At 40.9% G+C, this 14,032-nt stretch overlaps 1 protein-coding gene across 1 annotated transcript; it reads left to right on the top strand.

Moving 5' to 3' along the window:
• Positions 1-1,800: 1,800 nt before the first annotated feature.
• Positions 1,801-6,255, top strand: KCNK18 (potassium two pore domain channel subfamily K member 18). The gene is made up of 3 exons (XM_027907144.1): positions 1,801-2,017; positions 3,056-3,202; positions 5,401-6,255. Exons 1-3 carry the CDS (start codon positions 1,801-1,803, stop codon positions 6,210-6,212), a joined length of 1,176 nt encoding a protein of 391 aa, XP_027762945.1. The 3' UTR covers positions 6,213-6,255.
• The last annotated feature ends 7,777 nt before the right edge of the window (positions 6,256-14,032 follow it).

Below are 14,032 nucleotides of genomic sequence, written 5' to 3'. Positions count from 1 at the left end.
CCACACCATCAGCAAACATCTACCCTCTGTCCAGGTCATTTATGAGTGTGTGGAGCAGCAGAGCTGCAGCACAAACCCACATATAACTCCATCACTGAACTCCCTCTGCCTTCTACTCCTGCCCTCTGATCCTCTCTGTTAACCATTAATTTCTTCCTGTGAAGACTTTCTCTGTTATGCCATAGCTGTTTAATTCCCTTAAAAACTTTTGGAGAGGGAGGTTTTTTTTTTTTTCCTTTTCTTTTTTTTCTTTTTTTTCTTTTTTTTTAGAAATTAATATAATCTCTAACAATTTATATGACACCAGTATCCACTCCCTACAAAACTTTCCCAGCATTGTGCTTCCAGCATGGAGCACCCCACTGCCTACAGCCCCTTTGCTCTTCCATCTGTCCCTTTGACTTCTCACTTCCATCTGTCCCCTGATCCTCTGGTCAGGACACCAAACCTGTGTACGTTATCTCCAAGGACAGCCTCTCAGGAACTTCTGCTGCTTTTGATTAATTATGAACATTAGCAGTGTTTAAGCCTGGGTTTCAGGTCAATGGGGGGTAAAAAAGAGATTGACTGCAAAAAGAGGATTTATAAATGTGTTGTCAAAAAGCACTAGTGAGCCAATGAGGCAGATAACCAGAAAAGTAGCAAGCACACAGGCTTCTTTTTGCCTTGGCCCTGAAAGCTTCTATTCTATAGCAAAGACTTCCACACTGATGTGCATGAAATATCTTCTGATCCAATTTGCTGAGAGTTTGAACTAAAAGAAACAGTTGAAACCATGTAGGATGTCTTGCAGTGTGGACATATTACTTATCTACAGCTCAGTAGGGTCTTGGCTGCACAAGAATGTTTTAATTTTTAATGAAAGAGGCCTAGAGATGAAATATTTAACACCTCTTTCTGTAAAGTCCAACTCCCATTACTACCACTACAAACATTGCAAAAGGGCAGCCATAGTGCTTGTTGCTCCAAGTGTTTTAGAGTGATGGATGAAAAGAAAGGTTTTATTTTTAAAGTTGGATATATTTTGCAAAGATCACTAAACTTGAACTGAATGCTACAATTCTTGCTTACTACGATCAGTGGGAGTTTCATAATTGAAACTTCTATTAATATAACAAGATTTTAATCAAGTGAGAACTAGGAAAAACCTTATTGACTTTTTCTTTTTTTTTTTTTTGAGAAAAAAAATTTAAAAATCAAAAGGCCTCCTCCACAGAGACTGCATGGTATAGAGAGATTCTCTAACCCTCTGAAAGAGAAATTAATTGTTATACAGTCTGCCCAGAGATGACAACAATTAGTGCCATACCCTTCTTTCGATAAATTTTAAATTTTCCTCTTAATTTCTGGGAGAAATCTCTTAAAAAATCCGTCCCTTACAGTGTGCATTTTCCCTCCTGGGAGCTGGAAACATTTCTACTGTGTCAATGGGAAATGGTAGTTCAGGACAAGAAACTTTAAACATGAATTGGCTCCAGTGCCAACTGATAGAAGCTGGTAATCCACGTGCATTACAGTGCTGGCTGATCAATAGTAATTCAGGGATAGAGTGGCGTGGCATCAACTGTGAAGTATTTCAAGGCTTGATTAGTTGTGTTCCTTTTCCACTGGGACTGTAGTGCAATCTTCACTTATAAGGACATGTGATCTGAGAGCCTGAGGCAGAACAATCCTTGTTTTCGCAGGAGAAGCTTTTCTAGGATGCAAAAGCTTTTACATCCTCATCATTCTCTCTAAAAGCTGTGTCTTCTCCACAAAATTACATATTTAAAAAAAAAAAAAAAAAAAGGCAAGCTTAGGATGGCATCAACATCCCAGCATCTGCAAGGTAAAACAGCATGTAAAAAACTATTTTGGGCAGTGTTTCCTCATGCCTGCTTCATTCTGTCTCTTGTCATCTATGCTTTTCTGGGGGCTCTCATGTTTTCCCACATTGAAGGGAACCGGAAGGTAGAATTTAATGACGACTATAGACATTTTCTGCAGAATCTGACGTACCTCGGCAGAAGTTTATCAGGTATGTACTGGAATTTCAAAATGATTTAATTATACAGGGAGTCACTCATTCTCTCGCTTTTGGAATGAGAATTTTTGCTTTTGAAGACATTCTTCAAAATACAGACAGCTGACCCTGCAAGCAGGATTTTTCTCTGCCTGGCTAATAACTGCTGTTTCCTTCCTTAGCTGTGATTTTTAACTGCAAGCTTCCCCAGCCCCTGTGCTCCTGCCTGGAAAGACTTTGCTGAGGTGCCTGTGTTCTCCCTTTTGCCCAGGTTACCTAAGGTCCAGGAAGACCAGCTGAGATTCCTGTGGTGTTTCCTTCTGTTTTCTGGGGACTGAAATCTCTATCTCAGAAAGTTTCTGCAGCTCCCCCTCCCCTGCTCTGAGCCACCCACCAACCCTCTGGTGATGGGATGCTCAGGGTGAGAGAGGTGCAGTTCTGCACCCCAGACCCAGTGGTGCTGCTGGAGGGGGTAGAGAGGAAGAGAAGGGCTGTAAATCCTCCTGGATCTGTGCTGGGGCTCGTTCACAGCCTTGGAGTTTCACTCAGGTAGCTGTGCTGACACAGTGATCTGTTTGGGGCAATCAACGCTGTAGATAATGTCCTTTCAAGCAAGGCTCAGCCACGGGCTGCAGGCTCTGGGATTCGCAGCAGAGTGCTGGGCAGTGACATCCAAGTGGTTCATATAATTTTCCTACTGCTGACTCCACATTTCTGATGCCTTTGTGTCAAAAGAAGACCAATCTCCTGGGGAGTCCAAAATGAAATAGGACATTCAGGCTGGAAGCTGATTATTCAGTCTTCCTGTCCTGCTTCTTTCTGCTTGTGTTTATTTGTTCCTTATTTCTTTATTCACTAAAGCCACTGAACCCACCTGATTTTTTCAGGAATGGGGGGGTTGAAAGGGGAGGGCAAGAAGGTGAGTATTTTTATCTTCTAAAAGAATATAAGCTAATTCTCAGCTGGAGTAAACTTCCCTGGAATAACATACTGGCTGCTCTCTCAGTGATGGTCTGCAAACACTCACTGTGTCTCCTGCTGTGACTGTGACAGATAACATGACAGAAAATGAGGTGAAGTTTAAGAAAAAAATCCATGATCTTCTCAACACAGCTCAACAAGACTGGTTTGTCAATCCAAAAGACAAATGGAGTTTCTTTGGGTCTCTCTTTTTTTGCTGCACAGTGTTCACGACTGTGGGTAAGTTCAGAGGTAAAGTAACACTTTACAGAATAAATTGCTGTTGCTGTTTTCTCTAATGACTTTCTTCCAGAGAATTAGAAAAGCTCTAAACAAACAAAAACCCCTCTCCTAAACCCAAAACCCAGATCCCCTTGAATTTTTCTTCTGAGTATTGATGATGAGTCTGCAAGCAGTTTTGTAAACGTCGGTTGCAGAGATGTAGCTGAGTCACAGAAACAAGTCAGAATTCAGTAACTAGTGATGGTACACATTAATTAGCTGCATCATCACATGTATACTATAACACATACTCATGTAGGACATATACACAGAACTATTATGTTAAAGTAGAAAGAAAGCTCCATTTTTCAGCCAAACCTTATCCTTGTTGTGTGTTCCATTGGATAATGTTTTCTGCACTGGAAAAGATAATTCATAATGCATATATTGCTTTTCAACTGCTTCCATGCTGTTGATGTGTAATTCATCTTCCTTAATGTATGGGTCTTTCATTAACCATGGTGTTGTTCATAATTCTCTGGGTTAACAGCACATGATAGTGTTTAAGCGACACCTCTGAATTCTTTTATTCTGACTTCATATTTCCATGGAGGAACTAGATCAAATAGAAACATCTGCTCTGATTTTGGCTGCCTCTGCATTCTTAAATACAATTCCTCATGCTCATTCCCAAAACTACTTTTATCCTTTTGCTAATCTTTCTCAAATGCTGACAAGTACAGGAACTGTCTATCTAAATTTGTCAGAATCAAAGCTGGATGGGAAATATTGGCCTGTGGGGAACAGAGTGACCAAGAATAAATAGTATTTCAGTTCCTCACAGCAAAGCAGGGCCTGAGATTGGGTTCAGACCAAAGGCTGTGGCAACCATTAGTGAAAACATGAACGGATAAAGTAAATGAAGGAAACCATACCTTAGCATATGGGCTAATAATCTTACAGGCTAGATACTTGTCCTAGAAGATCATCTAGAAAAGAGCAATGTTTTTGAAGGGAGAGAAGAAATGCTTTATGTCTTTTTGGAGGATGAGGAGAAAAATGGTTGTTAAAATTTAATGCAGTTACTATAATACTGATGTTTTCTCTCAATATAATGGAAAAGCACTAACTTACAATTTAAGTTGTAAAATGAAGCATGTTAGAGGAAGGAAATATAAATATCCAAATTGAATTTAGGGGAAGGACATATTTTCTGCTACCGTTAAGGCTGTGTCTGGTAGTGTTCCCCTGTTTGTTGTAATTGATATTTGTAAGCTTTAATCCTCCAGGGTAAACATGCATTTCCTCATTTGATAAACACATGCTTCCTCACTTGATCCCCTGTTCTGAGTACATTTGAGGGACTCTGTGAAGTCAGAACAAACACAAAGTCAGTGCAGCATGTGCCATTAGAGCTAGAGCTGATGAGCTAGGGACAATTTCAAATCTGTTATCACCTTACCCTGCATCACGAGCGGGCTTGATTGAGAAATTAAGTTGGACTTATGGGTCTCATTGTCCCAGTCTGATCCATAGTGCTGTCCTGGTTTCAAATTTACACATCTGATCTGAATCTTCCTGGAGCTCATGGAGTTTCATCCCCAGAAAACATTGAGTCGTGTTGTGAGATCCTTGGGGCTGGCCAGGAGATAACCCCTCAGATCCTCCTGCAAGGTCCATTAGCTTCTCCCAGAGCAGCTGTTGTCCCTCTGAGCTCAGCCCTCAGCTCAAATCCCCTGGGCAGTGACCCATGGGCCTAAGACCTCTCTCGTTGTCCTGCCTATGGTTCCTCCCTAACCCAGGTCAGGAAATCTTCCTCAGAGCAGTCTCCAGCAGGAGAGAGACTGCACACCAGTTTTGGGCTGGCCTAAACTTTCTCTTTCTCCTCCTTAAACAGCCTCTTGTTTTCAGACAGGTAAGCACTGAAGCTGATAAGGTGCAGACAAGGTAGGAAGAGTTAATTCAACAGAACTGGCAAACTCCAAACTTCAAAGTGCTTGGAGATGTAGGATCCCTGCATTAGTATCAAATGTCTGGGACTCAGAAATTTTAACAGCCTCAAAACAAAGCCAAAAAGAACAGTAAGCTTTGGACTAAAAACTGACTTTCAAAAAACTGACAGCAATAAAAAGCCCAGAGGACGTGAATACCTAATAAATCACAATGTTATCTTTCTCTCCCTTTCCCTTCTCCTCCTCTTCTTGTTATTGTTCAAGGTTATGGCAATACCTACCCTGTGACACGGATTGGGAAATATCTCTGTATGTTGTATGCTTTGTTTGGTATCCCTCTGATGTTCTTGGTCCTGACAGACATGGGAGACATCCTTGCGACCGTTTTATCCAAGTCATACAATGAATTCAGAAAACTGCAGGCAAAACTTCTGGCCTCCAAACTCTACTCTGGGTCCACATGTAACAAAAGGAATGAACTGAAGTCCAGAGCACAGTCTAAAATAGTCATCAATGAGCCCCTGACAATTATGGAAGTGCTGAAAAGTCAGCCCAGTGGCAAAAGGAGGCCGATCAAATATCGCAATGTTGAACTGTTTGAAATGTTAATTGCCAGAGAAAATGAGCAAACAAAACCAGTGAGAAATAAAAGCATTGAGAGATGGAGTTCATGTCCTGAACTTGCCAGGGGAAAGACAATGTCCAGAGTAATCGAGAATTTTGACAAAATAGGGAAAGAATTAGAAAAATTAGATGTGCCCATTGTGTTAATGGTGCTCGTTATCTTCGTGTACATCTCCTGTGCAGCTGCTATTCTTCCAAAGTGGGAATCCAATTTGGATTTTCAGGAAGCCTTTTATTTCTGCTTTATCACCTTGACCACTATTGGATTTGGAGATACACAGCTGGAACATCCCAAGTTTTTCTTGTTCTTTTCCCTTTATATTATTATTGGCATGGAAATTGTCTTCATTGCTTTTAAGCTGGGCCAAGATCGCTTAATTGTTTTGTATAAAAAGGTAATTTCATTTTGTGCAGAGAAAAAGATGCCATCAAAGAAGATATATCCAAAATAAGAGCATTCATTTCTCCTTCACTTGTAAGCATTGGCCACTGCAATGAGATGAAACTGTTTCAGTGCATTTCTGCCTTGGGCTGGCAGGTGCCATATTTTATTATGATTTCCTCTGAGCAATTACTGTAAAATGGCTGAATACCTCAGAATTCACTTGGTGAAGGAATCTCCAGGGAGTTCTTTCCAGCAGAGTCCCATCTACTACAGAATCCAAGAAGATGCTGCATGATGAAGAAGCTGAAGGCTCTCCCTGCCAGTGCTCCCTAACATATTTTTCAAAGCTCTGACTTTCAGCAGCCTTTCTGTCCTCCCTCCCACAGCAAGCCAATTCAAGATTTATTTTTTTTTTTTGGTACTTGTCCAGCTACGTTCTTGCAGGCAGGGACAGCTTGGTTGTGGTTGTCAGTACTGAACTTTTGCAGTGTGCTGCTGGCATCTGATTCATCCTCGGAGCGATGATGGGGAGGACAACTCTGAGCCCATCTGCTCTTCTGCTGTGACTGTGTGTGTATTGCAAACATCACACCTCGGAATGGGACAGACAAGGGTTAAATTGAAAGGAAGAACACCACATTTTCACATCTTTCGCTGTCACCTGTCCAGAAGTCAGTCAGAAAATTGTTCCTTTGTACAGGGCTGAATGCACTCCTTTTGATTTATCACACCTGAGCTCAGCATGGTGTCAATATGTGTCCCATGGTGTCAATGTGTGTCCCATGATGTCCAGCTATAGGGGTGCTTATGACAAGCTCATCTCCTGAGGTGGCATCTGGGGAAGGCACACAGCAAACCTGGAGGTGATGACAGCCTGAAATGGAGCTCCATCTCTGCTGATAAAGAAGCATGTGCTGGTACACTGATTACAGAACTCCTCACTCCTAACCCAGATTTCACTCTGCACAGACTGCTCGACTTCTGGGAGCTTCTTGGCCCACTTGTGGAAAGAAAAGCCTACCTGTTTCACTGCAGTGTGGGGAGGATCCTGTGCTTATGCACTTGGGGAGCACATCAATTCACAAATAACGTTGTTTCTTCAAGATTTTTCCTGTATTATTCATAATCTGAAGTGAGTTATGAATGACAGATTTTTTCACAAAAAATAAGAATTCAGAATAAAACTGTGTAATTATTATATAAGAAACCACTGACTTTAATTACCCACCTTTTAACTTGTAGATGATATGCATGCCCATTGAATGTGAATGATATCTCTAGATAATAAAAAATGTGTGATTATGTCAGAATGTACATTATTCTCCATTAGCAAATATGCCATTTGAAACTGAGATTTCCAATACATTTACATGGCATCTTATGTCTCTTATACTCCATGTACATGGTAATATGTATTCAGTCCTTATTAAAAATTAGATGCAATTAAGCACTGATTATATGCAAAAGATATAATGACTGATAGTATATAGAAAAGTGATTTATAAAAATAACAATAAAAATACATCAGCTGGAAGAAACTCCCGTTAACTTTTTTATGTTTTCTGTGATTTTGGCTTTACATAGAAAGTCCCTCTGTTCATATAACTGTTCCCATATTACTTTATGTCTTTAAATTACAATCAGTGAAGAGCTTTGGAACCAAGTCTTCAGAAATCAGTGAAAGGACTTGGATGATTTAGTGAGTTTTGGGTCAGAGAACTGCATTTCCTTTCCTCAAGGTTTTTCCTTGTGATAGGCCTAACACTGTCAGCATTTCTAAGAACTGATCTTTATACAGATTAATTTGTTTCTCTCATATCAGTGAGATCTTGTTTATGGAGAGCAGTTGATCCTCAGTTCAACCCCTGTAGATTTCTCATTGACATGGTACCTTAACACCTTCACATTTATTTTATGGATTCAGGGAATTTTGGCTGGATTTGCAATAAAGATTCTGCATCAGTTCGTTCTAGTTATGGCCAAGGGGTGGCAGTAAACAGCTTTCCTTCCTATAGAAGGTGTCACTTATGGGGGATAAAGATGTATTTTATAGAAGGAGAGAGAACAAATCACGACACCATCACCCTCTATAAACAGTAATGCACCTGACTGTTCAATAGAATGCACAGTTCTGGTCCTTCACTTCCCAAGGAATACATAAATTTGGAAAAAGATTATAGACCAGGGTAAAAGATGAACAAAGATAGGGAACAACTTCCATACAAGACCCATGCAGTAGCTGTCTAGTCTGAAAAGAGGTGAGAGATTGATGGGGAGATGTGTAAAGTTACAAGGGCACAGAGAAGGGAAATAAGAAATGATGGAATGATGTTTAAATATCTTTCATTATGAGAGCTTGGGCTGCCAAATGAAACCCACATGTGATAGGTTTAAGACAAGAGACAGAAAGAAGAGAAAATGGTGCTTCACACAATGTGTAATTAAGCCTTAGATACTCCTTGGCATGGGAGGATGTGGAGTTTAAAAGTTCACATAAGGTCAGTGGGAGATGGGACAAAACCAAGAAAGAAAAACTTGAAAAGCAATGAAATACAAAGATAACTATGCTGGTTTAATAATCACTGAATTCCAAACTGTGAGATGAGGAGGAAGCCTCTCTACATACTTTACTCTCCTTGTGTTCTTCCTTTGCAACCTGCTCTTTCTCAGAGGCAGAATATTGGTCTGCACCATCTCATTTGGGCCTGATTTCCATGCCTGTGATGCATAGAAACACATTGCTATAAATTCAGCAAATCTAACTTTGGAAAAGATACTTGGTTTCACATTTGTGGGCCAGGTAGACAAACCAGCAAAACAAGTCTGACTGTGCAAAACACATCACCAAAAACTGTGATTTGGATAACACAACCTGTCCTCAGTAAATATAACATGGTTGTTTGGCTCGTGTCATAAACCTAAAGGAGGGTGGAGAGCTGGACACACATCTCATTGCCAGGTTTGAAAAGGTATTTATCTCCTCTGCTCAGGTGCACTGAAACACTGATCTCACACGAAGGAACATCTGGTCCTGACTCTCTTGCTCTCAGAGTTGGGAGCCAGTTTCCCACATGCCAGAGCAGCGTGCAGGAGCCCTGTGCTGACAGTGACAGCTGCAGATCTGTCTGTATGGCAGGGTCTGAACGTGGCTCAGTAAACAAAGCCACAGAGTTCATGAAAATGAAACACAATAGTGATCAATGGCTCATTTAGTGAGCCTCAGGAATAAATGTTTATGAGCTGACTGCTCTTACCATGGACTAAATCCTAGAAAAATTCACAGTCTCTGACCACAGAAGTTTTGATTCAAAAAAATTGACATGGAGATCAGCTTTGTTTGCATCAAAGCAGTACAAAATATTGCTTTTCATAACTTTTTTTCCATCATGTCCTGCATGAGCTGGTGGACTAGATGTGAAGGGGTTCATTGAAGAACTTTTCTATCAGGAGAGACGTGACTGATGGGGAAAGGGTTGCTTGATGTGTAACCCACAGCGGATATGAGTTATTACAGACCCAGCTGGAGAGCTTTACAGATCAAATGCACTTGGTGCTGGAGGATGCTGGATCAATCACTCCTGATTGGGCCAAGATGGCCAGCTGTCACGAGCACTTAGGAGCAAGGAGGAGGGTATTCCTGGTGTGGGAATTACAAATGGAAGGTTGGCAGATGAGGGAAAGAAGCAGAAAACAATCTTTGGGCAGGAGGGTTAGAGGGAGAAAATGACAGCAGTGGCAGAAGATGGGGTCATTTTCTATACAGACATAAATATGGTGAAGAGATGCTTGAGAGACTGAAAATGTGGTGAGGGCTGGTGCCTCCAGCTTGGGAAGGTTTGTGCAGCCAGCCTGGGGTTGGAGAGCCCTGCTTAGGCCAGCACAGGGGTTATGGTTGATGGGCTCCAACACAGGTCTCACCATCAGCAACCACGGGGAGGGCAGAGGAGTCTGTGCAAGAAACCTCCTGAGAGAGAAAACAGTGGCAGAAAGAAGATTCGGGGTCTGGACTGGAAAGCCATTAATGAAACCATCAGAAATATTCCTTTTATTCTCTGCTCTGTAATTTAGAGAACGACAATTCATTCAGAAGCATCTTTTGTGTGAGCAATACTTCAGGAAATTCTCAGTGCGACACAGGAATTGTCATCTGTGTGCCAGGAGCTCAGATGTAGTCCAGATTTTAGTGGGCTCAGTGTTAATAACATCTGATAGCACTTTGATGGCCTTCATGCTTTTTCAACTTGTTCCAGGTGGAGATGCTCCCACATCACAAGAACAAGCTAATAGCGTGCATGGGGGCAGGCTCAGCAGAGCCAAAGGCTGGGACTCCAGCTGAGAGGAGTCCCTACAGGCCTCTTTGCTTCCAGGTTCCTTGCATACCTTGTGATCCTCATTTTCAGACCACAGTGTGCATGAAATGTAACATGCATGGCTGTTGTATGAATTAGGAGTGTTTTGTGAACCTAGAACAATGTGTATAATTGTTTTCTCTGGCTTTTATAAACGAAATATTTTTAGGTGTTATTCATATATATATATAAAATTCATATATAGATATAAAATTCATAGATATATAATTCATATATGTATATAACTATTATTATCATCATCAACATCATCATGTTTATCATTATTCTACTCCACAGTAGAAAGGTAGAAAAAGTATTTTTCAAGCCATCCAAAATGACAGCCTGCATTATATGCAGAGCAAGGGAGATGAAGCTGCTGAGAATAAATTTCAGTTATCTTTGTTAAAGTATATAGGCACAGATGGTGACAGAAAGAGAAGGAATTTGCTCCATCACTCATAGCAAATAATAATTATGTGAAGACAACAGATCTCTCATATATGAAGCCAATATCTTTGGGATGGCAGCCTGAGGTCTATATGCAAATCTTCCTGAGCAGTGAAGTCCATGACTGCATTGTTTGTACGTGCCAATAGCTGGCTGTCTGCACGTGGTATTCATTAGAAAGTTTTAGGAAGTGCTTAAACAAATGTTTTTTGGCTTGTGTGCTTATGGATTTGCTTGTGAATCTGAACTGTGTTTTCTTTGAGTTAAAAATTCAGTCTGTCAGTAGATAAGATCTAGTTCTTTTGAGGCTAGTTCAGGCTTTTTCAAGCTGTTGAAACTCGCAGTGTATGGTCACAGACAGAATCCTTCCAGCACTGAACTTGTGCATCAAACTTTATGTCTGTGAATCTTCAGGATGTGCCAGAGTCCAGAGGAAACGGAAAGAAACGGGCAAGAAAAGAAGGGAAAGCAAAGCAAGAAGAAAAGAGAAGCAATTTGACAGTGAAAAATGAATTGCTGTGTTAGGCATCCACTGATGAGAAATCAGGGTAACAACGTTATCTAACAACACTGATTCATTACATTATCTGCTTCCACAAAGTCCTGTGTGAACAGGAAAACTGAGAGAGAGAACACCACAAAATCAGCATAGAAAATTGCCAGTGTGCTTGATGTGCTGCTGGAAGAGAGTTATTTGATCTGCCCTGCAATGCAGACTGTCATCAAGTTCTCTGGTCTGTGCCACCTGCTCACTGCCTTTTGTCACATGTGACAGAAAAGATTTCGGAAACAGTGCCAGGGTTGGAGGCTGGGGCTGTCATGGTGGGTATAAGACACTCCTGTCCCACTTTACACTTTTCTTGTGGCAAGCAATAGAAGATGTTGCTACTAAAAGTATTTTGGAGTTTGGGAAATTCGGTGTATGTATGAAACCTTCTGCTCACCAGCCTGATGTTCCACATGGTTTTAGGCTGGTTTTCTCTCTCACAATCACCCAAAATCTCAGGGCAGCACTGACTGCCTAGATTTCACTGATGCTGAATGGATAGTTTTCCAAATACACTTGCCAGCTAAAAGCTGTAAGTGTTTTCAGAGCAAATCAGGACTTACAGGGGGATTTTTGTCTGAATAGCAAAATGCTGATGGTCAAAAGAGGGCTTGTGACAAGGTTTTAGCAATTTCATCTTTGAATGGCTCCAAGAGACAAGACATTCACGGGAGTAAAAGGGGAATGACACGAAAGATAAAGTTCTTTGTGATCTCTCCTTGCTGTTGTTACAACTCCAGCTTCTCACACAGAGACGGTGACATGTCAGGCTCCTCTGCTGATGAAGGAGGACTGTCTTTCTCCAGGGCTCATTCCAGGTTTGTCCTTATCTCCCAGGAGAACACTAAGCTCTGGTATGATCTACTTCAGGCAAAGCAATATGTGTCATTCTTGATAGAAATGTTTCTCAGACAGTTTAAATAGGCTTAAGGTATGACAGCTTTGTAGTTACTGGGAAGAGAAAATAAGAGAGCGAATGGAACTCTTGAATTTTCCGTGGAGTTTAAGAGCAGGACATGATTTACTGTACTAAGAACTGTGATTTTCTGACTGTGTCTGTAAATAAAAAGTGCATGTTTGGGCTAACATTTGACAGCCAACAGCACCTCTTTTCTACCTGCTCTGCAAGAAAAGTTACATGCCAAAAGTTTTTACAGCAATTTGCTGACTAAATGAACACATTTTGTGTTCAAAGAGACTAAGAACTGCCATGCATACGTGTGTGTGCCTTATAGAAAAGCCACTTCTAAATGCTACTAAAGAAACAGAGGGCTGAATTCTGATCTTCTTGAAATCTGTGGAAAAGCTCGTGGTGCCTTTAGGAAAAACAGATTTAGGGAGAAGTGATGACTAGAATATGTTTGGCCATTAATCACCTCGATCTTGGTGTTAGAAGAGCCATTTCATGCCTGAACTGTCCTGTCATGGGAACGTTTTTTTCCACACAAAACTGGCTAAATTTCCACACAAAACTGGCTAAATTACTGATGGTTGTTACTTCTCTTTTCTTTTTCTCATGAAAGGGCTGGATATTTTCCTAGGCCAGCAGCACTGACTGCAATCAGGACATGATCAGAGACTCTGGAGACAGGAAGATTGCTCAATCAAATGCAAGTTCTTCTTGGTCAAAATCATACAAACATTTAGGTGTGTCTTATACCTACATTGAGCGTTCATGTGGTTATTAATTATTTTTGTGGCTGTGTTTGTTGTTGTCATTGGCTTTGGACAGAGCTCCCCATCAATGTTCCAGCATTCCCTGGATCCTCTGGCAGAGCCAGAGAACAGTGATGTGCTCCGTGGGGCACCAAGGCTCACCCTGGGATGGGGTCAGAGGTTTGCTGCTTCCTTGGAGAAGCCTGGATATTCCCTCTGTTGGCCTTGTTTTCCATTAAAAGAGAACAGGGAAGCAGAAGCATCAATAATAACAGTACTATAAACACAGCAACTAAGGAAGTAATTAAACTCAGTCTCCAGGTGATTTTAAAGTAGATTTCAGGGATGATGTTCAAATGAACACTTTGACTTGATTGAAGTCCATTTTTTTTTAAGTCAGGCATTTTATTTTTTCAATTATAAGCTTTTACTGATGGGAACAGGAAAACATGCTAGAAACCACGCTGTTCTTGGAGTTTCTACTGTTTGGAAAAAAGGTGTAATAAAAAAAATTAGGTAGTCTGCTCCTGTAAAATTCTTCAGTCTCCCACTTCACACAGGAGGAATTTAAGTGGCTGGCTTTGGTCAAATCTGCTTTGATCTACAAATCTCACCTGAGCAGGATCACCAAGGGGCTATACAACCTTTCAGAGCAGCTCAACTATAAATAAGGAGGTCCAAAAATTTGGGCCCTGATTCTTATTTCACTTTCAGGAGTTTCAGAGGGAAGCAGCTCTGTCAAAGTCAGAAAAAAAGATGAAATTATAAACCCAGCACGGGATTGGGGTCAGACTTCTTGAATTCTGTTAATAATTATTATTTCTGGCGTTTATTATTTTGATTGTGGCAGTTCTTTGGAGCATCTTAGATAGGGACCTTAAGTCCCCA

Source organism: Empidonax traillii, unplaced genomic scaffold (assembly GCF_003031625.1).
Source record: "Empidonax traillii isolate 1590-97213 ecotype Southwest subspecies unplaced genomic scaffold, ASM303162v1 scaffold1408:size188406, whole genome shotgun sequence".
In the NCBI taxonomy this organism is placed as follows: domain Eukaryota; kingdom Metazoa; phylum Chordata; class Aves; order Passeriformes; family Tyrannidae; genus Empidonax; species Empidonax traillii.
The sequence above is the reverse complement of the archived record's forward strand: the minus strand, read 5'-3'. Positions and strand labels throughout refer to the sequence as shown.

What these genes read in the sequence shown, in the direction of transcription:
- KCNK18 (XM_027907144.1), top strand. Translation starts at nt 1,801, where the DNA reads ATGGCATCAACATCCCAGCATCTGCAAGGTAAAACAGCATGTAAAAAA. An exon ending in CCTCGGCAGAAGTTTATCAG is followed by an intron (nt 2,018 to 3,055) that starts GTATGTACTGGA and finishes TGACTGTGACAG; the next exon opens with ATAACATGACAGAAAATGAG. An exon ending in CACAGTGTTCACGACTGTGG is followed by an intron (nt 3,203 to 5,400) that starts GTAAGTTCAGAG and finishes TTATTGTTCAAG; the next exon opens with GTTATGGCAATACCTACCCT.